This window comes from Musa acuminata, chromosome BXJ1-2 (assembly GCF_036884655.1).
Source record: "Musa acuminata AAA Group cultivar baxijiao chromosome BXJ1-2, Cavendish_Baxijiao_AAA, whole genome shotgun sequence".
Taxonomy (NCBI): domain Eukaryota; kingdom Viridiplantae; phylum Streptophyta; class Magnoliopsida; order Zingiberales; family Musaceae; genus Musa; species Musa acuminata.
This window is the reverse complement of record NC_088328.1, coordinates 16,357,395-16,385,047: the sequence shown is the minus strand read 5'-3', so window position 1 is coordinate 16,385,047 and position 27,653 is coordinate 16,357,395. Positions and strand designations below refer to the sequence as shown.

At 36.4% G+C, this 27,653-nt stretch overlaps 1 protein-coding gene across 2 annotated transcripts; it reads left to right on the top strand.

Moving 5' to 3' along the window:
• The first annotated feature begins 314 nt into the window (after positions 1-314).
• Positions 315-27,008, top strand: LOC103974309 (protein MOR1). Of its 2 annotated transcripts, none has more exons than XM_009389101.3 (54): positions 315-694; positions 908-1,013; positions 1,102-1,225; positions 3,521-3,600; positions 3,701-3,878; positions 3,956-4,020; positions 6,933-7,015; positions 7,145-7,230; positions 7,370-7,483; positions 7,783-7,902; positions 8,080-8,182; positions 10,355-10,491; positions 10,597-10,662; positions 10,754-10,871; positions 10,963-11,003; positions 12,975-13,040; positions 13,131-13,232; positions 13,355-13,460; positions 14,528-14,640; positions 14,717-14,804; positions 15,193-15,293; positions 15,397-15,504; positions 15,585-15,690; positions 15,765-15,844; positions 15,927-16,076; positions 16,166-16,241; positions 16,328-16,452; positions 16,545-16,655; positions 16,737-16,886; positions 16,975-17,049; positions 17,152-17,233; positions 17,322-17,449; positions 17,525-17,626; positions 17,706-17,780; positions 19,742-19,837; positions 19,938-20,039; positions 20,138-20,239; positions 20,456-20,638; positions 20,712-20,820; positions 20,996-21,072; positions 21,258-21,337; positions 22,956-23,021; positions 23,162-23,285; positions 24,229-24,351; positions 24,431-24,508; positions 24,589-24,747; positions 24,826-24,984; positions 25,060-25,157; positions 25,262-25,418; positions 25,512-25,628; positions 25,782-25,877; positions 25,978-26,049; positions 26,139-26,412; positions 26,508-27,008. In XM_009389101.3, exons 1-54 carry the CDS (start codon positions 532-534, stop codon positions 26,759-26,761), a joined length of 6,054 nt encoding a protein of 2,017 aa, XP_009387376.1. In that variant the 5' UTR covers positions 315-531; the 3' UTR covers positions 26,762-27,008. The 2 variants fall into 2 exon arrangements, with proteins under 2 accessions (XP_009387376.1, XP_009387375.1); XM_009389100.3 differs by having other exon boundaries at positions 12,975-13,046.
• The last annotated feature ends 645 nt before the right edge of the window (positions 27,009-27,653 follow it).

The window sequence follows — 27,653 nt, the reverse complement described above, 5'->3', positions numbered from 1 at the left end:
TCCGGTGGGTCCCACGCTTGCTCATTTATGATGATGCCATCTCCAGCCGGTACAGGCTGCGGGTTCGTTCGTCGGTCGTGGCAGAATCGACGCTTGTTTCTTTTTTGTTGGGGGGCAGGGCGCTCCGCTCCGTTCAATTCGAACCGACGGCGTCATGGGCCCACCCACTCCTCGCCGGGGGCCTGCTCGCGGGAGCACGTCTCGTCTCGCACGTGCGAACCCTCGCTCGCTTCAAACCCCGACCCACAACCTACCGACTCCCACGTGCCTCGACCCCCAAACAAATCTCCGCTCTCCCCTCTCTCCCTCTCGTCCCCAATCCCATTTCTTCTCTCTTCCCCCCTCATTCCTTTTATTTTATTTTTTTTTGTTTTCTTTCCCTTTCTTCCCATTCCACTCGCCGGTGAAGGGATCACGAGAAGAGAAGCGACGACGGGAGGCGAAGCCGTCGCCCATTCGGTCCGATCTGCAAGTATTTCTGCTGGTCCGCGAACATTTCCTCCAAGGTGAAGAGAGGAGGGGTGCGGCGCGATGTCGACGGAGGACGAGAAGTTGCTCAAGGAGGCGAAGAAGCTGCCGTGGGAGGAGCGGCTCCTCCATAAGAACTGGAAGGTGCGGAACGACGCCAATATCGATCTGGCCGCACTCTGCGACTCCATCACCGATCCGAAGGATCCGCGCCTCAAAGAGTTCGGTAAGCCCCGATCCTGTCTCGATCGGGTTCGTTCTCGTCTATTCTGGCCTTTTCCGTGTCCGCTTCCACTTGATCTGTGGGTTTCTTGGTCGGGTGGATGAGTGGTGACGCGGATGAACAGAATTTTGTAGGTTGATTTTTTTGTCACTAGGTAGTTACTGAATCTTGACTGAAGCTGTTAGTTTTGATTGATTTGGAATTTTTGTCGATTAGGGCCTCTCTTCAGAAAGACTGTGGCGGATTCCAATGCGCCAGTGCAGGAGAAGGCGCTGGATGCCCTAATTGCGTTTTTGCGTGCTGCGGATGCTGATGCTGGGAGGTTGCTTATTTCTTCTCTGTTGATACTGGTTTTGGCGACAGTATTGCCTCCGGATTGTTTATGGAGTTATTTCTCTATTTTGTTGTAGGTATGCGAAGGAAGTCTGTGATTCCATCGTTGCTAAATGTCTCACCGGCAGGCCGAAGACAGTAGAGAAAGCACAGACTGCCTTTCTTTTGTGGGTGGAGTTGGAGGCAACCGAAGTGTTCTTGGTAAGAAGGGAATAACTTCCATAGACACCCTTCTCAGTGTTTGCTGAAAACATTGCTTCTTGCTTATATTCTTTCGATTGTAACTGTCCTTCTAGACAATTCTGACCAGTTCTGTGAAGCATGAACTGGCATTCTGCTTCTTATTGTCATTTGCATTTTTGGCGTATGTGTCCCTGTTTCTTTATTTTTATAGTTTTCTTAGCATATAACTCCAAACTAGAAACATAAACAAGGCTTCAACTGTTGTGAACTCTATGTTTGTTTTAGATTTCTTGTCATGTGGTTATCCGTGATTCACTTCTGAGCTTGGAATACGAGCTTAATATGTCCCTGTTTCTTTATTTTTATAGAGTTTTCTTAGCATATAACTCCAAACTATAAACATAGGCAAGGCTTCAACTGTTGTGAGCTCTATGTTTGGTTTAGATTTCTTGTCATGTGGTTGTCCATGATTCACTTCTGAGCTTGGAATAAGAGCTTAATATGCTTTGTGTGTTTCTAATCTGTTCAATCTTGAGTTTCATTCTTGCCATTTGGCATTCCTGTTCCTGTTATTTCTTTTTCCGTTAACTGATCTAGTGACATAACGTCATACAAATTAACTGTTAACATTGATAATTTATATATGAAGCAAAACTTGATATTTCCTCGAGTAATTCAGCTCCAGAATTTGTTTGAGTCTCATCTTTTGGCCACTGCTCTTGGAAGATACAAATGATAACTTCTCACCAAATGTCTTAGAGACTAGGAGTCTTGACTTGTCCTTCTAATCTGGATGTTAACCTGTTGATGCATGGATACAATCATGGATTTCATGAATCTGTATATCATTCTGCTGTTGAACTGGTATATAGGCTAATTTAAAAATGAAGTATTTGCTTCTTCATATAAGGAGGAAGTAGGATTAAATAGTATCATGTATATGTTGAATATTGGAACAGTCATGTGTTTAACTGTTTCAGCTTTTATACACGTGCTCGATCAGAGACAGAGATACTGGGAACAAATGGCTAGAAAGCCGGTATCAGTATTTATTCCAGTGAGCATGGGCAAAAATCAGAGATTTGTCAGATATATTAGTTAATTATTATTTATTGATTATTACACTCTTTGAAACTGATTAGATATCAATCGGAAGTTTACTGATAAAAACTCAAGACAAGTCAGCACATAGAACATAGTAAAATTATATGCTTAAGGGACTTGAATTCTCTTTCATGTTTTCTTGGTTGGCATTGTTATATTGAAAATATGGTGCATTGGTGGCGGCATTGTGTACCAAACCTCCCTTTTTGGTATGTTATTATAGATTCTTCTTGAAAATGTGACATTGTGCAGACTCTAATCAGATTCTGGTGTATACACTTAATTATGCTATAAGCTGTAGATTATGTTGAAGATGGCTGTTTAAACTTTTCATTTAGATTAATATTATTTTTTTAAAGAATTTTCTTCTAGCTCTTGTTACTGTTGAGCATTCCCCAAAATACAGAAAAACCAGTTATATCACTGTGATTTCTGAGGGTAAGTTTCTGCAAGTAATATCCAAGAACCAGTCATCTCGTAATGCTGTGCTGATTATGTAGCTACATTTTAGGTATAAAAGCTACATATAAGATATTTCAAATTATTTTTATTTTCCCACTAATATTTTAAATGTTTATTTGAGTTTGTGTGCATCCACGTGGGCTGCATCGGCATGTACATGTGTTGTGTGTTGAGTGTGTGTGCATGCACCTCCACTTGTGGGTATGACTGTTAATGTGCACGTCCAAGTCCACATGCATATGGACATGGACATGCTGTGTGCGCGCGCGCATGTCTGCACGTATACATGTGTGCATTCTGTGTGTCCTGTAAGGGGGGTGTTATGTTTGTTGGGGGTTGAATGAGTGGTGGTGGGGTATTGAGGTTGTGACTTTTCTTACTGTTGGGGTGATGGCTGATTTATAGGTTGGAGAATATTTTTAAATTGAAGGCAAAAAAAGCTACCTATGTGTTTCTACCTTAGCATTAAATTTATGTTGTTATCATTGTGTTGCTTTATATATTTTGTATTGCTGGCAAATTTTCTTGTTGTTAGGTTTGATTAGAAATGCATCTTCATTACATTTAAGAGCTAAACTACAATAAGATGGTAGTTGACTGAGTAGTAATATTCTCAATGGTCTGCCGATGCCTATGCTCTGTGGTCCTTTCCTAGTTCATTGTGCACCATGACTTATATGGTTGTTTGGTTGGAATCTTTCAGTATATTTTACCAAACTTTCTGAAGTCAATTATATTGAATCTCAGGAAGCAATGGAGAAAGCAATAAAAAATAAAGTTGCTAAGGCAGTTGTGCCTGCAATCGATGTGATGTTTCAGGCTCTTAGGTGTATATCAAACTCATTCTTATTCTATGTTTCATTTCTTCTAGGTTTCCGTTCATTCTAGATCTTTAGAACTGACATTCCTTTTACTTGCTTGCTCTAGTGAATTTGGGGCAAAGGTGGTTCCTCCGAAGAAAATTCTTAAAATGCTTCCTGAACTTTTTGATCACCAAGATCAGAATGTTCGGGCATCTTCAAAAGGGCTTACTCTTGAACTATGTCGTTGGATTGGAAAAGAACCAGTAAAGTCTATTCTATTTGAAAAAATGCGAGATACTATGGTAAGATTCTGGTCATTTAATTGTCATGATCTAATGCTAATATGTACTGCTGAATTAACCTTTCTAATCATATGAAGAAAAAAGAGCTGGAAGCAGAGCTTGTTAATGTCTCTGGAATTGCTCGGCCTACTCGAAAAATAAGGTAATCTAGTTATTAAATTTAGTTTGTTTCATAAAGTTATCTTACTAATATGCTCTCTCTTCGTTGAATGTCTAATATTTATATTTTATAATAGAGATCAAATAGGACCTTTCTGAAAGAGTATAACAGTTAATCATACTGGAGTATCAGCATGTTACATGCAATAAATTAGTCATTGCTTTTTTAAATCAAGGATTTAATGGATGTTTGTTCATATTCCTTTCTTATTATGCATTATACTCAAAACTTGAAGGAGGTATGTGGTATATTTTTCATGATTATTGAATTTAGTCTGGAACAGTAATTGTCTTTTGTTTAGGAAGATTCTTTTGGATATGATCGTTATTAATCATTTATATATGATTAGGAAACCTTCTGTAAATATTTAGGTTTCATTTCCTTTATATCAAACCATGAATGTAGGGCTTTTAAATTAAGATCAACTTAATTGATTATGAAGTCACTCAAACGAACAGCGTAGAAACTAAAACCCCATAATTTTACATAATTACCAAATTAACTAAAAAACAACAGTCTAAATACCCCTTTGTCATGGAAGTATGATTTAGATCATTTCAATTAGGGCTATTTGGAACTTGTGTTTTTGGAGCCTATGCCCAAGGTAATGCATGCATTTGTAAATGCAACATTTGCAAATACAAGGCTTTGTGTTTGGAAACCTGCATTTTGGTGTCGGACAGACCTCTTGGAACAAAGAAAATATATTATTTTTATATTGAACATGATAGTTGTATAATAGAAAAAGAGAAGATATTATATGAGATTAATGAAGAAGAAAAGGGACAAATATCACTCACTTAGCCTCATGGATTAACTCCTAGGATAAAGGCTTCACACTTCCACATGTTCCAAATGTGGATGATGCAATTGTTCTATCGGGCATAATTACTAAATTGGCCCAGTTTCTAGGGGGTCACTCCTAGGGATGGTGGTCTGACACTACTCATATGTGGAAATTAAAAAAAATTCAGTTGTTTAGCCATGTTGTTCAATGAAATATATATATATTTTTCCTTAAATAGCATTTTGAGTATAAAAAGAACAAGAAAAACTAAAGAAATATGGAAAATACAATCAAGAAAAATGATGAACCTTAAATCAAATCTAATTGATTGTCCTACTTTTTAGGGATTATTTGCTCCCACATCTATTTTGTGAGATAAAATTTGGTTTTACATAATGTTTTCTGTTATAGACTTTTTTCTTTATAGATTCTTAATCAAATCTCAACTTTCTTCTAGGGATTAAATTTTCAATCAATCCCTACAATATTTAATCATGCTCAATGTTGACTTCTTCTACATTTCTTGTTCAGCTTGCTGTTTCTTCTCCTCTAGTAACTTGGGAAAAAAAGTAGAAATATAAAAGATGCTCCCATGTGACAACTTATGATGTTTGTAACCCCTTCCCCTCCTCTCCTGAAAAATAGTGAATTTTATTAAAAAAAAAAAAAGGCCGCGCATGCCTAACAGAAGAGGAGGATATCTTGAGAAGATTTAGCCTCATAGCCACCGAAGTGTCCTGCCCAAAACAGACAGCTTTTGTTTTACATAATTTGATCGCATGACCTGATGTCATTACATGAACATGCAAAACAAACTTGATGCCTCTAATTCTCTTCATTGAGAGTCCAAGGATATGATACTATCTAAAAGGAAAAAATCATAATAAGAGAGTTGGTGCCAAGGCCAAAAATCATCCACAATTTTCACAAAGTAGAAAATACAACTTAATCTCAGACTTGACTTGAATATTACTCAACTAAGAGTTATACCTTAGGATGCTTTCTCAGTATCTTGTATCAATTGGTTCTTCTTGTACAATCATTTCAGTTCTTTTTGTCCAAATTTATAATCCGCACTCTTCCACTAATTGGTGAAGAACTTTTTGTTCTCATTTCAAAACTTAGCATGGAAACATCCTTCAAATATCCATGAGGGCACACTCAAGGTTTTTAAGTATGCTTAGGGAAGTAGGTGTCCGTGGATACATGTTGCAGTGGTTTCTTTGTGCTAAACTTGATGTGATTTTTCTTCAAATGATTGTTTTCATTTTTATGCTTCTCTCACGATCTAACGGAGCTTTCTTTTCCTTTTATTTTATCATTTGACATTTAATAGTCACTGCAGCAGTGAAGTATCGTTAGCTCTGATAAGTTTTGGAACATTAAATGTTTTGTTATTTTTGTACTTTGGTAATTGTTAATATTGTTTCTTAGAGCTAATTGAAAGTATACTTTTTGGTACTTTAAGATAACCAGTGCAATATAAACCTTTATCATCTATTTGTCTATGGAGCTGAACTTTCATTAGTAGTAGTGATGGCTATGCTATATAAATTACCTTTGAATATACTATTTTAAATCTTCATGTTGGTTTAAAAATATTTAAACCTGGTCAAATTCATCAAATATTAGGTCTTCCCAATGTTTTTTTTTTCTTCGGTTGTCCTTGGCACACTTGCACATGCACCTTGTTTTTATTCTTTAACTTATAAATTGGATATCAGACATTATATACGTCATGATCCAATATTTTGATATGGTGACTAGGCTAATGTGTATGTTGCATTTTAACTTGTATGTTTGTCATATGTCTGAAGCATGAAAATATTTTCAGTAGACATTTTAGGATGGATAAATAAAACTTGCAAAGACATAATGCTGTTTGGATGCTCAAACTTCTAATAGTGCATTTTGTTTTTTAGTTTTTATATCATTTCTGTACGATATAATAAACAAGACTTATTTTGTTTTTAGATCAGCAAGACTTATTTTGTTTTTAGATCAGCAAGACTTATTTCCTTTTGCAATTAGTTCATAATAAAGGGGATATTAAAAAATTAGCTAGTTTTTGTTTATGAGTAATATATATTTTTAAAATATGTTTTAGATCTGAGCAAGACAAGGAACCAGAACAAGAAGTTGTTTCTGAAACTCTGGGTGCTGGTGCTTCTGAAGAATCTACTGTGGATGGTAAGGGAATTAAAAATATTCTTTTGCTACTTAATATAAATTTGGCTGCTAGTTTGAACAAATTCTCCATTTTGATAAATGGATTTTTTGTTTGCTTCACAAATTGTGCTAATATATTTCATCTTTCAGCCCCTCAAGAAATAGATGAATACGAGCTTGTTGATCCTGTGGACATTTTGACACCTTTGGATAAGTCTGGCTTTTGGGATGGAGTGGTTAGTTCTTTTTCTTATGTTGTTTTCTGCCTATTCTATATGTTGGTAGATTGTACATCTGAAATATTAGGTCTTTATTGGTAGGCTGTTTCTTTGTCTTTTTATCTGAATAATCATGTGTGCCATCGTGTTATACTAGAAAGCTGTTAAATGGTCTGAAAGGAGGGATGCTGTTGCTGAGCTTACTAAACTTTCTTCAACTAAAAGAATTGCTCCTGGTGATTTTAGTGAACTCTGCCGGACCCTCAAAAAGGTACCACTATGGTGTGCATATAGACTTGATTCCATGGCTTGGTATTGGCTAATTTGCTGTTCATTGTAGACCCAATTTCTGTATGACTTTTAATTTTGATGGAATGTTCTGGTTTAGGGTTCCGAACTTCATGACTTGAGTGTTCTGTAATCCGTAGCACCAACAAAATTTCTTAAGTTTTGCTTTCTGTTGCCCGAATATTTGAAATGAGGTTCATGGCTCTGATAATGGCTTTATTTGCTAAGGTGGTACACATCCTTTACAGGTTTATTATATTGTGCACATTGCTATATTTGCAGCTTGTCACAGATGTGAATCTAGCTGTTTCTGTAGAGGCAATTCAAGCAGTAGGAAATCTGGCAAAAGGTCTGAGGAATCACTTTGCTGCAAGCTCACGATTTCTGTTACCTTTACTACTTGTGAGTACTTAAAAGTCCCCTTTTGTCATCCTTTTTAACATATTGAGGTCCCAGACACTTTCATTATTGTAGAATGGTTTTCTTTCATAAAGTCCTCTTTCTTCAGACCTACAGTTTGTTTGAAATTTGATTATGCAACAGGCTCATAAACATTTACTTCTATGTTTCGTTTACCAGGAAAAGTTGAAGGAGAAAAAACCAGTTATGACAGAGGCTCTTACTCAAGCTCTTCAAGGAATGCACAAGTCTGGATGTTTGACACTTGCTGATGCTATTGAAGGTGAGTCTTATTTGAATAACTATTATGCTGCTCCATTGTATGCGAGATAGTAGGTGATGCTTGTCGTACTCCAGTTGTGCATTTTCAGTTAGTATGTACTGTTTTCTATATACTGTGCCCTGTGATTATTTCAAGCTATAACTTTATTCAGTATAGTAAAGTTATTCTAAACTGTTCAATTTTTGTATTCATTTGTGCAATTGAATCCTTTTATATACCTTTTCGTTGATGTGTTTTCAGTGACTAGAATTTTAGTAATCTTTCTAAGATCTGGCTGAGATACAATCATGACATGAATGCTTGATTGAACTAGAATTGTATATATCCTTTCCTTGATGTGTTTTCAGTCAAGGTTTGCAATTTCGAATCGTACTAGACGGTATGTATTGGTCCGCCCGTGAATAGGTACGCGGACCGCCACTACCAGTCGGCTTGCTTGATATAGCGGCCTGGTTGTGGCGAGACTGAGGGAGAAGCATCGAAGAAGGAAGAAGAAGAGGTTGTTCGAAGAAGAGGGAGAATCGGTAGAACCTCGGTGCGAACTTGTTTCCATGCCCTTTCTCGATCCCGATCCAGTGCTGCCCTCTCTCGATGATCTCGATCCAGGAGGTAACAGTGAGGAGAGTCGTAAAGAGGAGGATCTGGAGGTGCGGGGATCAGGGGAGGCAGTAGATAGAGCAGCAGAAGAGACGGTCTCCTTCATCGCCTCGTTTGCGACTCTGCGACCTTCTTCTTTGCTGAAGGCCGGAGACGTCTGTGACCTTCGACGTCTTTGTCGCCTTCTTCGTTGAATGCCGCAGACGAGGAGAAGAGGAGGAGGTGACGTTGCCGAGGCAACGTATGCCTTTTTTAATATATATATATATATATATATATATATATATATATATATATATATATATATATATATATATATATAGGCATACCGCTCAGTACGTCATACAACGTACCATATCGTACTGAGCAAAACTCGATACACCGGTATGGTACGAAATTTCAAACCTTGTTTTCAGTAACTAGAATTTTATTAAACTTTTGAATATCTGGCTCAGATACAATCATGACGTGAATGCTTGATTATTTCAAGCTATAACTTTACAAAGTAAAGTATTCTAAACTGTTCAATATTTGTATTCATTTGTGCAATTGACTTTTATATATCTTTTCCTTGATGCGTTTTCAGTAACTAGAATTTTATTAAACTTTTTAATATCTGGCTCAGATACAATCATGGCATGAATGCTTTTATATGTTTTTATATTGATAAACATATCGAAAAATGTTGAACTTTAAGATCTGATTACCATGAGTATGTGTTCAGAAACAGACACTAAAAGTAACCAATAACAGAATTTAAATTACCTCACTTTTAATCCTGTAATTGTCATCTAATTGTTGGCAGAATTGGACTGAATATTTACTTTTTAATCAGTTTTTAACAATTAGAAAAAGTTTTGAGTCTTAACTAAGATGCCTTTTGGCGTAGCATGACCTAGCAGGTTCAGCTTGAACATAATTAAAAAGTCGATTGAACAATGCACGTTTCTTTTTTAAAAGCCATGAAAATGAGTCAGAAATCATGATCGCAACCTTGTGCCGTGAGCAATTGCAACTAGTTATCAATCTATCTACAGGGGAGATAAGACAGCTTTAATCCCATGCAATGGGCTGGTGTCAAAGGAAAACCAGCTAAACAACAGAAGAATAGGACCACCCTGATTGTTGATCAGATAATGAGGGAGCAAAATAGTTGATCATGGATACTCTAATTCCTTTAAAAAAAGTTCCAGCAAGTTTGAGACTTATCTTGCTTAGGTGCTTTTTCAATTATGTTTTTAGGGTAAAATAACTGAAAATTAAATTTGGACTGCACAAATATAGTACTACATCACAGACAATTGTGTGAATTTCAGCTTGTCCTGTTCATCTTTTTTATGCTTCTCATCTAAGTCATTTTGTCGAAAACAGATGGAACTTTTATGGTAATTAACTTATACCTTTATATTATTGTCAAGGAAGTTGCAACTAAACTTTTGATGTACTCTGTGGTATCTAATCTGATATTTGATTATGCAAAATTTTGACTGTCATCTGACAAGTTTTACCAGGCTGTCTTATTAGCTTTGTTAGCTTCTCTCTGCTTTCTGAATAATTAATTGCTTGTTGCTGCAGATGTTAAATTGGCTATCAAGAATAAGGTTCCACATGTGCGCTCATTAACATTAAACTGGGTCACATTCTGTATCGAGACAAATAACAAAGCAACTGTTCTTAAATTGCATAAGGATTATGTACCTATATTTCTGGAGGTTAGATAGGAAGAATTGTTCATTTCTTACCAGAACACCACAACATAACTTAGTTGTCATTGCATCTGTTGCCTTTAAATACAATTTTCTAATTACAATTTGCAGAGCCTTAATGATGGTACTCCTGAAGTGAGAGATGCTGCTTTTGCTGCATTGGCAGCTGTAGCTAAGGTATTTGCATATGAGAGGTGCATTTTTGTATCTTTTTCACCAGTGGAAAACTATTTCTTAGTTTAAACGAGGAATTATTGCTTTGTTATAGATGGTTGGCATGAGACCTTTAGAAAGATCATTAGAGAAACTTGATGATGTCAGAAAAAAGAAACTCTCAGATCTGATTGGAAGCTCTGGTGGTGGTGAGAACTCTACTTCAGGAGAAGGTGCGAAAATCTAGTTACATTTTGGTTGAGTTGGTAGTTTTGAGTTTTTGTTGATGTTTGTCGTACTTATCTTTGATTATTTTGCTGCCAGTTACAATCTTAAATTCAACCACCAGAATATCCAGTAATGGGGTAAGTTTCTTTTCTTATTCTCCTTTGCACAACCATGCTGGTTGTGATTATTGTTTTATCTACCTATTTTTCATTGGACAACATAAAACTAGATAATTTGAATGGGAGTTTGTTAGCCAGAACTTGTTAGCCATGCTGGAATGATCTGAGACTTGAATGATATGGTAAACCAATGGCAATATTTGTCAGACTCGGATGTCCACATTTTTTTCTATAGAAGCCTAATTTAGTAATGTATGCTCCCATACACATATCGACGTCCACATTTTTATGTATAGAAGCCTAATTTAGTAACGTGTGTTCCCATACGCATACTGTAATCAATATAAATGTAGATGACAATCATCTTGAAGTATATGACACATGTTTTAACTTATCTGAAAATGTTGTGGTCTGGGTTGTTGGACTTCTGCTGCTGCTGATCTTGGTGGTCCAACGTTGCTGACCAGTTCTCCCTTTTTCTGTTGTGCATCTTCTCTGCTCTTCACTTCCTTTTTTCTTCTCATCCCTACTACTCTTTCCTCTCACCTCTACAAAGATTCTACTGCCATTGCCACCTGGTTCCCTCTTCTTTCCCCTCCAATCTTTCTCCTTCGTGCTCAGCTGCGGACTATGCAGAAACCTCCCCTTCTTTCTCTTCTGTGCACGGCAGCTCCTTCCGCTGTCATGGCGTTCGCATCTCGTGCCTTTCCCTCTGTAATTTCTTCTTCTCTCCTCCATCAACACCATGGAACTTATGGTTGTCAAGGCCACATCATCAAAACTAGGTAGGGTTGAACTTTGATTTTTTGCTTGGAGGTATTACATTTTGATTTTCTTTATGGCTATGGTTTATTTTTATATCAATTAAAATTCTATTTAATATATGTAATTGATGTTTCAGTGGTAATCATTTGCATATATAATGATATAAAACTCAATGTCTCATTGAAGTTCTTTTTTAATAATTATCTATAAGCTTTGTTATATTTTCAAAGTTTTTGTAAGGTAAGTGCCTGTTTTGTTTGGACAAGCAACCAATACATCAGGTGGTATGGAATGTTTGCGCCTTTTAGCACATAGCGCTTTTGACAACAGTGACTTTAATGCTCATCTTTTAGGCCATGGTTCCATTCATATGAGGCTAAAATCCTAAAAATTATATTTTTTGGATTTGTAGTGTATGGATTCAAGGTGCAGAGGCACTTCATGTTATATTTGTAGTATAAGGATTGAGGTGCGGAGGCTCTTGCCTCAACTTCCTTGTGGCTATGATTAGCCTCTTATTTCTGTGCAATTTAACTAATTTATCAGAAAAGGAAAAACTAAGCAACTCACTGTTAATTACCTTTGTGTGAGTTTCCAGATGTTCATGATACTTGTGCAAGATGCATCTAATTTGTTTGCTTACTCATTTCATTTTTTGTTCTTTCATGTCTCCATGACTATTGCATACAGACATTTTATTCTATATAAATGTCAATGTGCATGTTAGCTAATTCTGCAAGCTGTAAATTTTCTTTAGGTTTGTACTCAATTATACTTTTCTTTACTGTACATTTTCTACAAGGACTCATTTATTTATCATTAATTTGTGCATGGATCAGTTATCTTTTTTCCCTTTTGATCAACTTTTTATACTTAAAGAGAACACAAATTCCCATTTCATCAACGTCAGTGATCTGTTATGCCTGTTGGTTTGTTAATTGACTAAACCAAGTTTGAAGCTGTATTACACATAGGCTGTTCTTCTGATCTGTCACTTGTTTTATCATACACTTAGTGAAAATAAACTTTTTCACACATTTAATTATTTAAAACTAGACATTTTTTGCCTTGTTTCTTGATGATGTTGGTACATTTGCAATTTCATCTGTAATAACCAAGTCCCCCTTTTCATATGACTCATTGGTACTATGGATGCGTGCAATATATTATTTAGTAATATTTAATGTAAGAAAGTAATTATGTTTGTTGTCATTGCATGTACAGGGCGCCAATAGTTCATTTGTGAGGCGTTCTGCTGTAAGCATGCTTAGTGGGAGGAAGCCCATTCAGGTGGGGGTGAGTTGGGATATGACTATGTAACAAGTGTTTTGTTAGATCAAATTACTAATATGATTAAATTGAATAATTTTGTTTAATCAGACGGCCACGAAGAAAAGTGTCTCAGTTAAGACCAATGTGAAAAAGGCCGATGGGGCAGGACAATCAAAAGCTTTAGGATCAGTTGAGACCGAAGATGTTGAGGTAATTTGTGATGTGAAAATAAAATTGTTTTAAAAATAGAAGACATCTTGTATTTTTTGGAACACATGCAATACAAAAAAAAGTGTAGCACTGATTTTTCAATTTACTTTGGTCAATATCAGCCAGGAGAAATGAGTTTGGAGGAAATTGAAGGGAGATTGGGTTCTCTTATAAAGGCCGAAACTATTTCCCAGCTGAAGAGTGGTGTTTGGAAGGAACGCCTTGAAGGTTTTTGTTCACTATGCCTTGCTGTTGTTTCCATAGAATTTATTGACAATAATATGTATTTCTGTACTTCCACTCAAGTTTTGTGGTCTCTTCTAGTCTTTGTCAATACCTGCAGTTTGAAGTTTGTTGATGTTCTTTTAGGATACATTCATTTATGTATCCACGACCCTAATAACTGAAAAAAAAGGATCCATTTAGTTATGTTTATTTTTCTAGAACAAACAGCTAAAGATCTCCTCATGTTCTAATGCTGTATGCATTACTGCGTATCATAAGCAAGGGAATTTTCTATCATTTTGTGTGTCATATGACTAGAAGCTTTTTTTTTCAGGCCATAAGTTAATGGATGCTAGTTCATTCTTTCCAATTACTTTGTTGGTATTTAATGTGCAGAATTTATCGTTTAATCTTAAAATCTCCTTCTAAAATTCCTGAATTCCTGCGATGGCGATGTTGCTTAATGATGGCTGCCACTTTACATCAGTTGCCACTTAACGTCAGTTGGTATATACCATGCCTGTAATGTGATGGTGGCAGGTATGGTGTTCTGTGGACCCTATGCCAAGCCCGTAATATGCTGTTGGTATCTCTGTACCCTTTGCCAAGCTATAATCATGTTTCTTGGCATGACATGCAACTGTCATGACCCCATCAATGGCCCATGCCGCTGCACTTACATATGTTGTTCCTTAAGTGGCTCAACGTTCTTGGATAAAATTCTTATTAGACCAACAGTTCTTTTATTGCTCAAAGTTGTTAATAATACCGAATGTATATTTGCTTTGAAAAACTAAATCAGGATAGTGTTTTATGTGGCCAGCCCTTGCTTTATTTTGTTTGCTATCTGTAATTCTGTAAGATAATATGACCTTTTGCCAGAGGATCTCCACTAACGTTTGTTTCTCTTTTTTTGTCAATTTGCTTGTCTAGTCTATGTAGGTAATTTGTCCTTACATAGGAGGATTAATCTTCTGTTCATTTTAATATCTTATTTTTCTGATTCTAAAACAACCCATCCCTTCCATACATGATCAACTGAATGCTGAACACACTATGCCTTCTGACAGCTGTTGGCCTGCTGAAGCAGGAGGTTGAGAATCTTCAGAATCTTGATCAGTCTGCTGAGATTTTGATTCGTTTTTTATGTGCTGTTCCTGGATGGAGTGAGAAAAACGTACAGGTAATTTCACATGAATGTTGAAAAGCTAGCCACTGACATATGCTTTTCTTGATATGTAAAAATGTTTGTGGGACAGGTCCAACAACAGGTCATTGAGGTCATCACATACATAGTTTCCACTGTGAAAAGGCTTCCTAAGCGATGTGTGGTGCTGTGCCTTTTAGGTATTCAATAAAGTGGTAACATTTTTTTAATTTTCTTTTAGCCAATCTTAGAAAAGCTGGTTTGTGCTTGTATGATCAGTCCATTTGAGGTTTGGAAACTCATAAGGCTTGGCTATACTCTGACATGAATGTGCTCCGGCCTCAATGAGCCTCGTCTGATTCAAGCCCAGAAATACCACTAGTTCTTGTCCAAGTCATCAGTCTTTGTATAGTCTTGAAGCATACAAATTTTTTGAAATAAGAATGGACACTGCATTTGACAAAAAAAGTATTTTCTTTTTGACCTTTATGTGATTTTTAACAAGTGGCTTGACTGTTGCTTCTTTTCAATTTAGAATTATAGTGATAACCAATTAAGTAATTTTTGAGGGAGGCATCATGTTGACAGGCATTAGCGAAAGGGTTGCAGATATTAAAACACGTTCCCAAGCAATGAAGTGCCTTACGACTTTTTCTGAAGCAGTTGGTCCAGGATTTATTTTTGATAGAGTAAGTAGTTATTGGATTGAGTACATTTCTTACAAGATTCATGTATGTTGTTTTCACCTGGTCATACTTGAACCACTCACAAGCTGTTTCCATGACATATAAGCTGTACAAAATCATGAAAGATCACAAGAACCCCAAGGTTCTTAGTGAGGGTATTTCATGGATGGTCTCTGCTGTTGAAGATTTTGGAGTTTCCCACATAAAGCTAAAGGTACTATCTGGAGTTTTTTCCATTAGGTGTTCTGAAAAATTCTTTAAGTTTATCTTCACTGTAAAAATATGTGGTTGCAGGATCTAATTGATTTTTGCAAAGATATTGGGCTTCAATCCAGTACTGCTGCGACAAGGAATGCAACGATTAAACTTATTGGAACCTTACATAAGTTTGTTGGCCCAGGTAAAATTCTTCAGCTTGCTTAAGGCTTGGTTGGTCAAGACCTAAACAGTGTTCTAAGTTTTGCTTCCTTGCAGATATCAAGGGTTTTATGACTGATGTCAAGCCTGCTCTTCTAAGTGCTCTGGATGCTGAGTATGAAAAGAACCCATATGAGGTACAAAAATGAAGGCTGGAATATGACTTCTCCTTGGAGTTCTTTGAGTCGAAGCTTCTGGTACTTATTATGTAATTGACAGGGTGCTGCTGCAGCTCCCAAGAAGGCAGTAAAAGCCTTAGATTCTGGTTCATCTATTTCTGCTGCTGGGTCTGATGGTCTGCCACGCGAAGATATTAGTGCAAAGATAACACCTAATCTATTGAAAGATCTAGGGAGTCCTGATTGGAAAGTATGAGGTTTTATGGCTTTATTTTGTTAATCTTCTTTCTTAGTCTTCATGATATAATGCAGTCTAAATATGTTTCGCTGGATTTATAGGTTCGTTTGGAGTCAATTGAGTCCATTAACAAGATTCTGGAAGAAGCACATAAACGTATCCAACCTTCTGGAACTGGTACTCCTTATGTTCTTAAAGTTGATTTACAAATATCAACAAATTCATTTTGATGTTGATGCCTATTGTATTCCTCCAACTACCAGTTGAGTTGTTTGGTGCTCTTCGAGGCCGTCTATGTGATAGCAATAAAAATTTGGTAATGGCAACTTTGACTGTCATTGGAAGTCTTGCATCTGCAATGGGTTCTCCTGTTGAGAAATCTAGCAAGGTTGGCAGTCCTATTCGACAAAAATTCTTTTTTCTTATATCAAGGGACCTTTTAGCCTTGTTGATGTAATAACTGACATTCTTTTTATAAAGGGAATTTTGTCAGATATACTGAAATGTCTCGGTGATAACAAAAAGCATATGAGAGAATGCACTCTAAATACCTTAGATTCATGGGTTCTTGCTGTTCACCTGGATAAGATGGTGCGTTTTTGACATATTGTGATTTTTAACTTGCTTTCTCCCATTATTTCTTGCTAACATGTTTGTCTGCATTTTTTCTAGGTTCCTTACATCACTGTTGCATTGGCTGATTCAAAACTAGGGGCAGAGGGGCGAAAAGATCTTTTTGATTGGCTAACAAGGCATTTATCAAAAGCTAACGATTTGTCTGATGCTTCACACCTCTTAAAGCCAACTGCTGCTGCTTTGACTGTGGGTCTTAACTTAGAGATGCATTAGTTACACGTACCTTGAGAAAGATGTGTTATAAATAGTGGATGGGTTTCTTTTTTTTTTTCAGGATAAATCAGCAGAAGTTCGAAAGGCTGCTGAATGTTGTATAGGTGAAGTGCTGAGGGTTTGTGGACAAGAGGCAGTATGTGAATTTAGCATTACCTACTTTCCTCCTTCCCTCTTCTCTTGCACACCTTGATGTCCTGGATTAGTAACATGTATATCTTGTGTCATAATTGCTTAGGCTACTAAGTGTATGAAGGATCTAAAGGGGCCTGCCTTAGCTCTTGTACTTGAGCGGATAAAGCCTTCTAGTCTGACTGAAGGTATCTTATTGCAAGTCTCCTGTCTTACAAATTTAGTTATCTCTCAACTTTATTTTTTAAAATTTTGTTTCTTGTTTGCTATCTTTAGAAGCTTCAGAATCCACAAGATTGATTTCCATGGGTCTGGCATCAAAACCGATCATAAAGAATGGAAAACCAGGATCGAACATTAGCAATGACCGTGGCTCTAGACCTGGCACCAAGACTACATCAATGGTGTGTTTTTTCTTCCTGGTCGTAAGATAATATTTACCAGGGATGGTGCTTACTTTTATGTTTTTGTTTTGACAGAGAGGTGTTCCAACTAGGGCTTCAAAACTTGACCCTTTTGTTTCTGCTCAAGATCTTGCAGTCCAGTCACAGGCTTTATTTAACATCAAGGACTCAAATAAGGTGTGTTTCCATGGTGGAGATAATATCAACATATTTGCTAGGATTTTAAGCTTTATCATTTATGATGGGTACTTTGCAGGAAGATAGGGAGAGGCTTGTTATTCGAAGATTCAAGTTCGAGGAGCCACGTCCAGAGCAAATTCAGGATCTGGAGGTTTGCATCTCAAATAACTCTGATCTGAAATTTTTCTTGTACCTTATCACATACAGTTATAAAAACAAATATGGGAACGCTATTCTCATTGGTTTGAGATGTTTTGCGGTTGAGTTAAAATGACATTTAGCTTGTCATGAAAGGGGTGGGATGACCATTGGAGTAGGTTTTGGATATGAGGGTATATCTATGTTGATCTGTATTCATGTCAGAATTTATTTACTGAAAATCTTTCTCATGTGGGTACATCTATTGATTTAATTCTATCCATCTTTGGATATCAAAAATCAAAGTATTCGAATATATAAATGAGTATAAAATTATCTGTATGATCCTAGGAAAGATGTTTAATTAGTTTTTTTCTTTTTCTCTTAAATCCTTCATTTTTCTGTTTTACATGCTTTCAAGTCTTCATATTCCTTTTTAGAAAAATGAGGTTTGAGTTGATTCTTTTCTTATTGATGGGAAATTCGTGAATATCACATCTGTATCCATTTAGATCTAACTTGAATTTGTTATTGTTGTGCATCCATTTTGAATGAATGATGTTACAAAATGTTTTATTGGTCTAGCATCCATATCTGAATTCATATTCACTAAGTAGAACTGGATACAGATGTTTATCACATATCCAATCCATTTTTGCTCCCTATGTTGACCAGCAATCTTATCCTTTCATGCACAGTGGTCGAATAAGATTTCCAAACATTAACTAACAATTGGATTCAGAAAAGCTTACTATCAGAAACATCTTTCTCATGCTTCCCTGATCATAAATTCAGAAAAGTACCTTCTGTTTGTGCACTGTTGAAACCTAATTGATGAAAATTTAACAAGATGCAATGCCTAAGATTTCACCAGCAATATGTAGTTATGTGCCTGATGCTGCATAAATTGAAGGGTGTCAATGTTTGCCAAGATTCCAGTTTAATATATTGTTCAATTCCAATTCTGTGGTTAATTTCCCTCCTTATAGGAGAATCACATGTAGAGTCAAATTTAAATGTTACAAACTGTGAGAAGGGATGATATTTCAATTGAATATGGTAGTATCTTTACAAGTGATTATTCATGGATTCTCTCTTGCATTGTCTCCAACCCTGGAAAAGGATTCTTTATTTTACATCAATGGATTTTGAAACTGTCCACTTTTTTATTTGTACTGTAACATAAATACTCTACCTAGTTTGATCTAGCAAACCAGTAATGGGCACAGTTAGACAAAACAAACTTCAGAAATAATTTGGAACATCGGGCACATGAATCCATATAGAATTTTAAAAGGTGTGGTGGGATACTTCCATGACCAGTTGTTAGTAATCACAATAGAAAGGTATGCATAGAAAAATGTATATTGCAGAGATCGCATAGGATGAAGAAAGTGTTCTCCATGATTGTTATGTTTGTCTGATTTTTTTCAATAAATATTTGGTAGGTCTGCTAGGTTCAGAATTGGAGTAAAATGGGGATGTTATGTTTTTTTTCTATTTAACATAGGTGGGCGATGAACCACATATGGCATTGAAGGTGAAAATTAGTTCTTTGTTTTACCACACAGGTTTAGACAAAGTCAATATGATTTTCTTTGGTTGATGATGTTTGATGAATTTTTTGATAGCAACAAAAGATTTGTCAAATGGAAAGCCTGTATGTCGAAATAAAGACCGCAACTATGTCATTAACATGTCTAGTCCCTGCATTTTGAATATATGGCTAGTGGTATAGAGCTTTATGTGAAAACTTTCAGGGCCCTGCATAGTTGATTGGTCAAGCTGGTGGGCTCCATTGGCGGGGCACATGGTCATTCATGTGGGCCATGCCAGTGTGAGGCTTGCAGAAACCTCAGTATATGATGTTTAGGAATGCAGAAAAAAAATTTGTTTCAACAATGGTATATTTATATGTATTTTTATAAAAAATAAAATATTCCTATCATTTGATATTAAAACTTTTTACTGCAGTATGATTTTGTGAAGCATTTCAGAGAAGACCTACATAGACGACTTCTAAGCACAGATTTCAAGAAGCAAGTAGATGGACTTGAATTGTTGCAAAAGGTCCTTTGACTTTATAGTTTTTTGACTATCAATGTTGTGCATGTATCATTTGTAGGTACTTTATTATCTGAATAACTTACCCATCTTCTGGTCATTATAGGTTCTAGCAACAAATAAGAAAGAAATAATTGAACTACTTGACATACTTTTAAGGTGGTTTGTATTGCGGTTTTGTGAGTCCAACACAACCTGCTTGTTGAAGGTAAATAATTTCCTGTTTGTTTATGGTTCTTGGTGCTATGTTGCAACTGTTTATAATATGGAGTACTGATGCATCTTTTCTCTAAACATGACATGTAGGTGCTTGAATTCCTTCCTGAGCTTTTTGGTGTTCTAAAGGATGAGGGTTACACTTTGACTGAGGCAGAAGCTGCAATGTTTCTTCCATGCCTTGCAGAGAAGGTTCATTTGTTTATGCTTATTTTGGCTTAAATTTTGATCTAACGAATGCATGTCAGTTTACTCGGTTCGATTACTGACTCTTTTTTTTTTTGCTTGATAATTTGATCATGTACAATATTTTATAATTATCCATCCTAGTTTATCAGAATTTATTCTGTAGCTTCTGTATATCACTTTCTGCAGTGTGGGGTAATTTCATCTTGTTTTTCAATGCAGTCTGGTCATAACATTGAAAAGGTCAGGGAGAAGATGCGTGAAATGATGAAGCAAATTGTTATTATCTATTCAGCATCAAAGTTCCTTCCATATATATTGGAAGGCTTGCGTTCAAAGAACAATCGAACTCGAATAGAGTGTGTCGATTTTATTGAATACTTAATTGATCATTATGGAGCTGAGGTCAACCTTAACTATCATACTTTTGCAGTCTTGCCCTTGTGCAAAATGCTTATTGTTTTTTGTCTTTTTGCAGATTGGACAGTTGAAATGTTTGCAGCTTGTTGCTGGGTTAACATCAGAACGAGATGGTGAAATTAGGAAAGCTGCTCTCAACACAATGGCTACTGCTTACAAAAATCTTGGTGTGCATCTTTTGTGCCTTGAGTGTACAACTATCCCTGGGATTGTTCTTTTGTAACTGAGGCCCCTTGATTTTGTGACAAATTGATTTCACCTTTCATAATACTTGTCAATTAAAGAAAAGTACCATATTGGTGCCTCATTATACCTGCATTTAGATTTATACCTATTGAACAGGGGAGGACGTATGGAGATATGTTGGGAAGCTATCTGATGCTCAAAGGAGTATGCTTGATGATAGATTTAAATGGAAGGTCAGTATATACTTCTCCGTCATATGCTTTGACTGACATGGGAGGCATAGAAATATCATTGTCTTAGACAGGATAATGGTGAGCTAGGAAAGGTCATGATTTTATTGCTAGAGATGTTTCCCATTAATGATTACTTGTCTGCTGTTTTTCTTTTTCTTACTCAATATGTTTTGTGTTTTGTTCAGGCTAGGGAGATGGAGAAAAGAAAGGAAGGAAAGCCTGGTGATGCCAGAGCTGCTTTAAGGCGTTCAGTCCGAGAGAATGGGTCTCTCTCATTATTGATCTGTCTTATCATTCACCCTTTGTGCATATATATATATATATATATATATATATATATATATATATATATATATATATGAATGTATGTATTTGTGTGTATTTCTTAGGTCCACGGCAAATTCCAGATATATTAGTTCTCTTGGGACATCCATTATATATGTTGTGGATAGATAGGCTTCAAGTATTTTTTTGACTTACGTTTAGCTATATTGTATGCTTCAAAATTTTACTCGATTAATTTTCAATTTACCTCACTTGTCTCACAGAAAGTCTAATATAATCTTGCCCTATTAGGTTAAACCATCTTATGATTTTCCCATTTGATTTATGCTTATAAGTCAAACCTTTTGAGTTTTACTTGATTGAAGTTAAAAAATTGTAGGAAATCCATTTGTCAGATTATTATTAATATCATTCAATTTATTCAAATCTTCAAATGCTTATTGATTAAAGTGTCTATAAAACAATACACCGGTTGGTTTACCCATTGTTCCCCAGTAAAATTATCCAGGTTCTTTATTTGGATTTCGTCGCTAGGAAGAAAATAGTAGAAATTGATTTTTCAGTTTTTGTATTAAATTTGTCTTTCTCCATGATAATGAATGGGTTGAACTTAGATTATGGAGATCTTCCATGTGTAGGGTTTTATTTTAACTACATTTTTTAATGCTTTTACACAATAAGTGACAATTTAATGAACAAAGAATTTCCAAGTGTTCAGAAAATACATATACATCTGACCATTTTCTTCAAATTGTTCAGAAAATACATGTTCTTTTCCTTTTCTTGAAAACAAAGTTTATCTTTTTTTAATCTTATTTGGCATCTACCTTTCTTGAATGACCTTGTGGAAGCTGTTTCTCGAAGAGAAACACAATGGGACTGCTGGCCTATTCCAAATTAACAAGCATGACATGCCATCGGTAATATCCTCCTTGTGCGTTAGCGCTTGAGCTACAGCAAATGTTAGTTAGGAGTAGTTGTCTCAGCATTTGGGTGATCAGCTAGTTGCTTTGCTTGTCCTGTAGTTCCTAGGTGAAGTTTGACTAGACAGACCAATTAGTTTTTTCTGCCTACATGAGTAATCACCTCCAACCCACTTGAAAACCTTATGCATTATTTGTCTTCTATGTAAAAAAGATGAATTTAAAATAAAACTTTCACAATAAATCTGATGTTTTAGCACTACTTTTGATTGACATAACTCTAGCCTTTGACTGACATGGTAAATTCCAGTCAGTACCAACCAGTACAACCAAAATTTGATTCATGGCTCTATTGTTCCTTAGAGTTTTCCTAACACAATGATCTTAAAGGGCTTCCATATATATGGTTACTTTGCATGATTCTCAACTATTTGTTATGTTTCATGTTAATTCTTTACATGGTGCATTGTCTCAGAAAATGTGGAAAAGATATCTGTCTGGTATTCATGAGAATTTGTGAGTTAAATAGTGGGTAGTCCTATGTAATTTTATGATAGACAGTGTATATATTTGGCTCTGAAATGTCTTGTCTGTTATAAATATATGTATATACTGTTGTACCAATTTTAAGTTTTTAACATACTATGCTAACATGTACATTAATTGCAATCTCAGGCTAGATGTAGCAGAACAGAGTGGAGAAGTTTACTCACGCTCTGTCTCTGTTCCAATGGCAGCAAGGTATGTGTGATATTTCGTAAATGTAATAATAAGGTGTGAAATCTGGTTATAAGCATGAGGTGCTCCCACATATGCATGTTATGACTTGTTCTTTTTTTCCCTTTTTCCCTGTTTGGCTGATTATGAACTGTTTAATTCAGGGAAAATATATCTTATGCTCACTCTGATGAAAGAAATATTTTAGCTCGACAATTTGCTGGTGCAAATGGTCCCACTGACTGGCATGAAGCTCTTGATATTATTGCAATGGGTTTGCCCGAGCAGGTTTGTTAGCTAAATTTAACACTATTAGTACTTCCTTTCCATTGTCATGGAGTCATTTTATGGTCATGGTAATTTAGAAGGGTTAATTTATGATTTTTTTGCTGATTACACTTTTTTATTGTCTTTGTTGGAGGAAATGGAAGTTGTTTTCTATTTTGTTTTTCTTGGGGGAGATGAGGTGACATGCACTTTTGAAGATGCTGTGCCTATCATGACTCTAATGCTTTTCTAATCACCATGCAGGAAAATATGGGGTAATTAAAAGGAAAATTAAAATAATGTTAACTGAAGAGAGAAAGATAGGATTTGGAATTTATTTTCAATCTCTTGATATTTCCTTCTCTTAGAAAGCTTCCTTATTTATTGTCAATCCTGTTTTCTCACTCTATACCTTTTTTGATGTACATGATTGTGGATGCATTGCCACTTGGATGAGACAACCAATGCAACGTTTGTAGCAAATAACAGATGAAACAGTAATAATGTACCCTGTATTTCACGGTCATAGTTATGAGTGACTTTTATGTATTTCCTTATCTTTGCTTCTCTCTTAACAAATAACAAATGAAGCAGTAATAATGTACCCTGTCTTTCACGGTCATAGTTGTCTTTTATGTATTTCCTTTATCTCTGGTTCCCTCTTCTTTCCCGTACACTCCTTGATTAGCTCTTCATGTTCTTCTTTTGAGGCTGTTAAATTGATGAGAATTAGCCAAAATCAACCAACTGTGGTGGAGTTGATTATGCTGATTTTGACTATAAGGCTGAGAAATCGGCCAAAACTGGATTTGTCGTGAACAATGTCAATATGGCTTGGTTCTTTTATGATCTTGGTTAAATTTGGCCTGTAGAGGATCATCTCTGTTTATAACATGTGCTACTTTTAATGATGCCTTTGTTGCTCTAATATCTTTTCGATTTGTTATTTTTTGCTTTGGTGCAGTCAGTTGAAGGTATGAAAGTTATATGCCATGAGCTAACGCAGGTCTCAAATGACCCTGACAGCTGTGTAATTGAAGATCTTGTTAAAGATGCAGACAGATTAGTTTCGTGCCTAGCCACAATGGTAGTTGAATCTTTTCTCTATTATGTTCTGCAAAAGGTGCTATTGTCTTTCTGCTGATCTTAATGGTCAACTTATGCAGGTCCCTAATACCTTTAATTTCAGCCTTTCTGGAGCTTCATCAAGATCTTGCAAATATGTGCTTAATACACTTATGCAGGTATATATTATTCAGTGGATTTCTTGTTCTCTATTTTGTTCAGTCTTGAACAGAATTTACAACAATTGGTTTTGCTGCAGACCTTCCAGATCAAAAAACTAGCTCATGCTGTGAAAGAGAGTACATTAGACAACCTGATCACTGAACTTCTTCTTTGGCTTTTGGATGAAAGAGTTCCTTTAATGGATGATGGTAGCCAATTGCTGAAAGCACTTAATGTTTTAATGCTCAAAATTCTGGTTCGTAATTTTCTTGTTTTTACCTTTAATTGTCTGCATTTCTCCACTATTTATATCTTGGTGTCTATATTTGAGCAGGATAATGCAGAAAGAACATCATCTTTCGTCGTGCTAATTAATTTATTGAGACCTCTGGACTCTTTGAGGTGGCCATCTCCTGTATCATCTGAAGCTCTCGTTACCAGGAATCAGAAATTCTCAGATCTAGTTGTTAAATGTTTAATTAAGTTAACCAAGGTGCCTTTCTAAAATATTCAAAGATTTTATCTAGTCCAGTGCATTTTTTCACTTCATCGAATGTGGCTGATACAGGTATTACAGAGCACAATTTATGAAGTCGATCTTGACCGTATTCTTCAAAGCATTCATGTATACCTGCAAGAGTTGGGGATGGAAGAGATACGGAGGAGGTGAATTTTTTTGTTTGCTTGTGAATTGAGCAATTTAACAATTGTTTCATTATGGATGGAAGAATTACATGGCTCTAATTCTTAATGATTGTTTTGAACTTAAGGGCTGGAGCTGATGACAAACCACTACGGATGGTTAAAACTGTTCTGCATGAACTCGTGAAACTCCGAGGTACAGCTATAAAGGGTCACCTCTCTATGGTACCTATAGACACAGAACCTCAGCCTATCATTCTTGCCTATATTGACCTAAATCTTCAGGTATACTTGAGTAGAGAAGCTTGAACCTGAATTTTGTATTTGTGATTTTATCTGAACTGATTTATGACCTTGTATACATCTCTGTATATTTAGACTCTTGCAGCTGCTAGAATGTTGACTCCATCTGGCCCCATGGGACAAACACATTGGGGTGACACTGCTTCAAATAGTCCAACTCCTACAACCCATTCAGCAGATGCTCAATTGAAGGTGTGTTCACCATCGGTACTATTGAGTTTTGCACTTTTAACCATTTTTGACATTCCACTACCTTGCATGTTTCAACTTTTACTTGTCGCTTTTTATGCACCTATTATTTTGCCCTTATTGGCTTCTGAGTTCTTTTGTTTTGAATTGCACTAGCAAGAGCTTGCTGCAGTGTTTAAGAAAATTGGTGACAAGCAAACATGTACAATTGGACTATATGAACTCTACCGGATTACCCAACTCTACCCTAAGGTAAATACCTTAGTTGGAAATACTCTGAATTATCATTTGTTCATGACTTTTCTGATTCATGTTCTTTTGTATATATGTTGAAATTCTTTGGTTTTCATAGGTTGATATATTTGCTCAGCTCCAAAATGCAAGTGAGGCTTTTAGAACATATATCAGAGATGGGCTGGCTCAGGTTAGCAGTTATTATTCCCAATATGCCTCTAATTGGCACCACGAAAGTTGTGTTTATTGTATCTGGTCTTCTGTTATTTTTCCATCCAGATGGAGAAGAATGCAGTAGCTGGAAGGACACCTTCTAGCCTTCCCATGTCCACTCCACCTCCCATAGCAACTCTTCCATCCCCAAAGTTTGGACCCCTCTCTCCTGTACACACGAAGTTGATCAATGCAAAAAATGAAAGCATACACCCAAATGTTGCTGCTTCATATGTGGACAATGATGCTGTTGGGTCAACAGCTTCTCTGAGAGGTCAAACTGATGCATCAGAGTTTAGGCCTCACTTAGGAGACGATCGGATGGACCGATATCCAGCTGGTTCTCTCTCTCTCTCTCTCTCTCTATACATGTGCATGACCAGGTGCATTGCTAGGCTTACTGGTAATTGTCATCTGATAATTAAATTTTACCAGCTCCTGCAGTTACAATGGGGACACTGGATGCCATCAGAGAGCGGATGAAAAGCATACAAGCTGCTGCTGCCGCTGGCAGTTTGGATGGTTCAGGCCGACCATTAGCACATATCAATGGTAATGTGCTCCATGGAGAACGTGTTGATGGGGAAACACCAACACAAACCAATATTCTTCCAATGGATGAGAAGGCATTATCTGGATTGCAAGCACGGATGGAGAGGCTAAAAAGTGGATCCCTTGAACCGCTTTAGCTGATGATTGTATGGTACCTTATTTCAGGTTTATACGGATCCTTGTAAATGACAGGAGAGCTATACTCCACTAGTTGGTAGGTTGAACACGTGGGTACATCGGCTTGTGAAATCAGGCCTAATGCACCTGATGTGATGTTTATGGAGACTGCAGCACAGGTGGTGGTCATTGATGCATCTGGCAAGCAAACCTTGGTGGTTTGTAGTATTTTTCATTGGTCTAATGTTACAGGGTGATTCTTTAACATGCCCATAATTTTTGTCTTGAATTGTGTAAATGCTAAGACGAGATGAGGCTATATGTTCCGTGCGTTTTGCTTGAAGTGCTAAATTTGGTGTCTGCCTGGGATGTACGGCTCCTAAACAGCCTGAACGCCGCTTGGGGAACCCCTCTTGCCTTGTGAAAAGCCCGTCACAAGCCGAAACATTGGTTGGAGCCATGCTAGGAAGAAGTATGAACGTTTCTTGGATCAGTAGGGTTGTTCTTTGTGGTGCCTCTCGGAACTAATAATGTCACATTAAATCCAGGTCTAGTTGGTGCTACTTGATACTTGGTTTTAATGTTTATCGATAAGGCAAAAGTTCACGGTAAGTGTGGAGAAAAAATATTAGAACGGGTTATTTGATTACACTATGAAATAAGTGTTACATCGAAACCCACAAACTCCATGCTACACGAGACATGCTGAGCTCTCGTTGCCAGACCCTGAGACACTGCCTCATCTAATGTGTTGAGATCGGAAACCGTCAACTAGATGCTACGATTATTATTAAGAACACTAAGCTGTTAGAGAAGGTATTATTACTGTATAAAGCTCTGTAATAAACTTTTAAGAAAATTGGGGACTCATTTCGTGTCCCCTTTTTTTTTTTTTTTCCTGATTAATCCTTC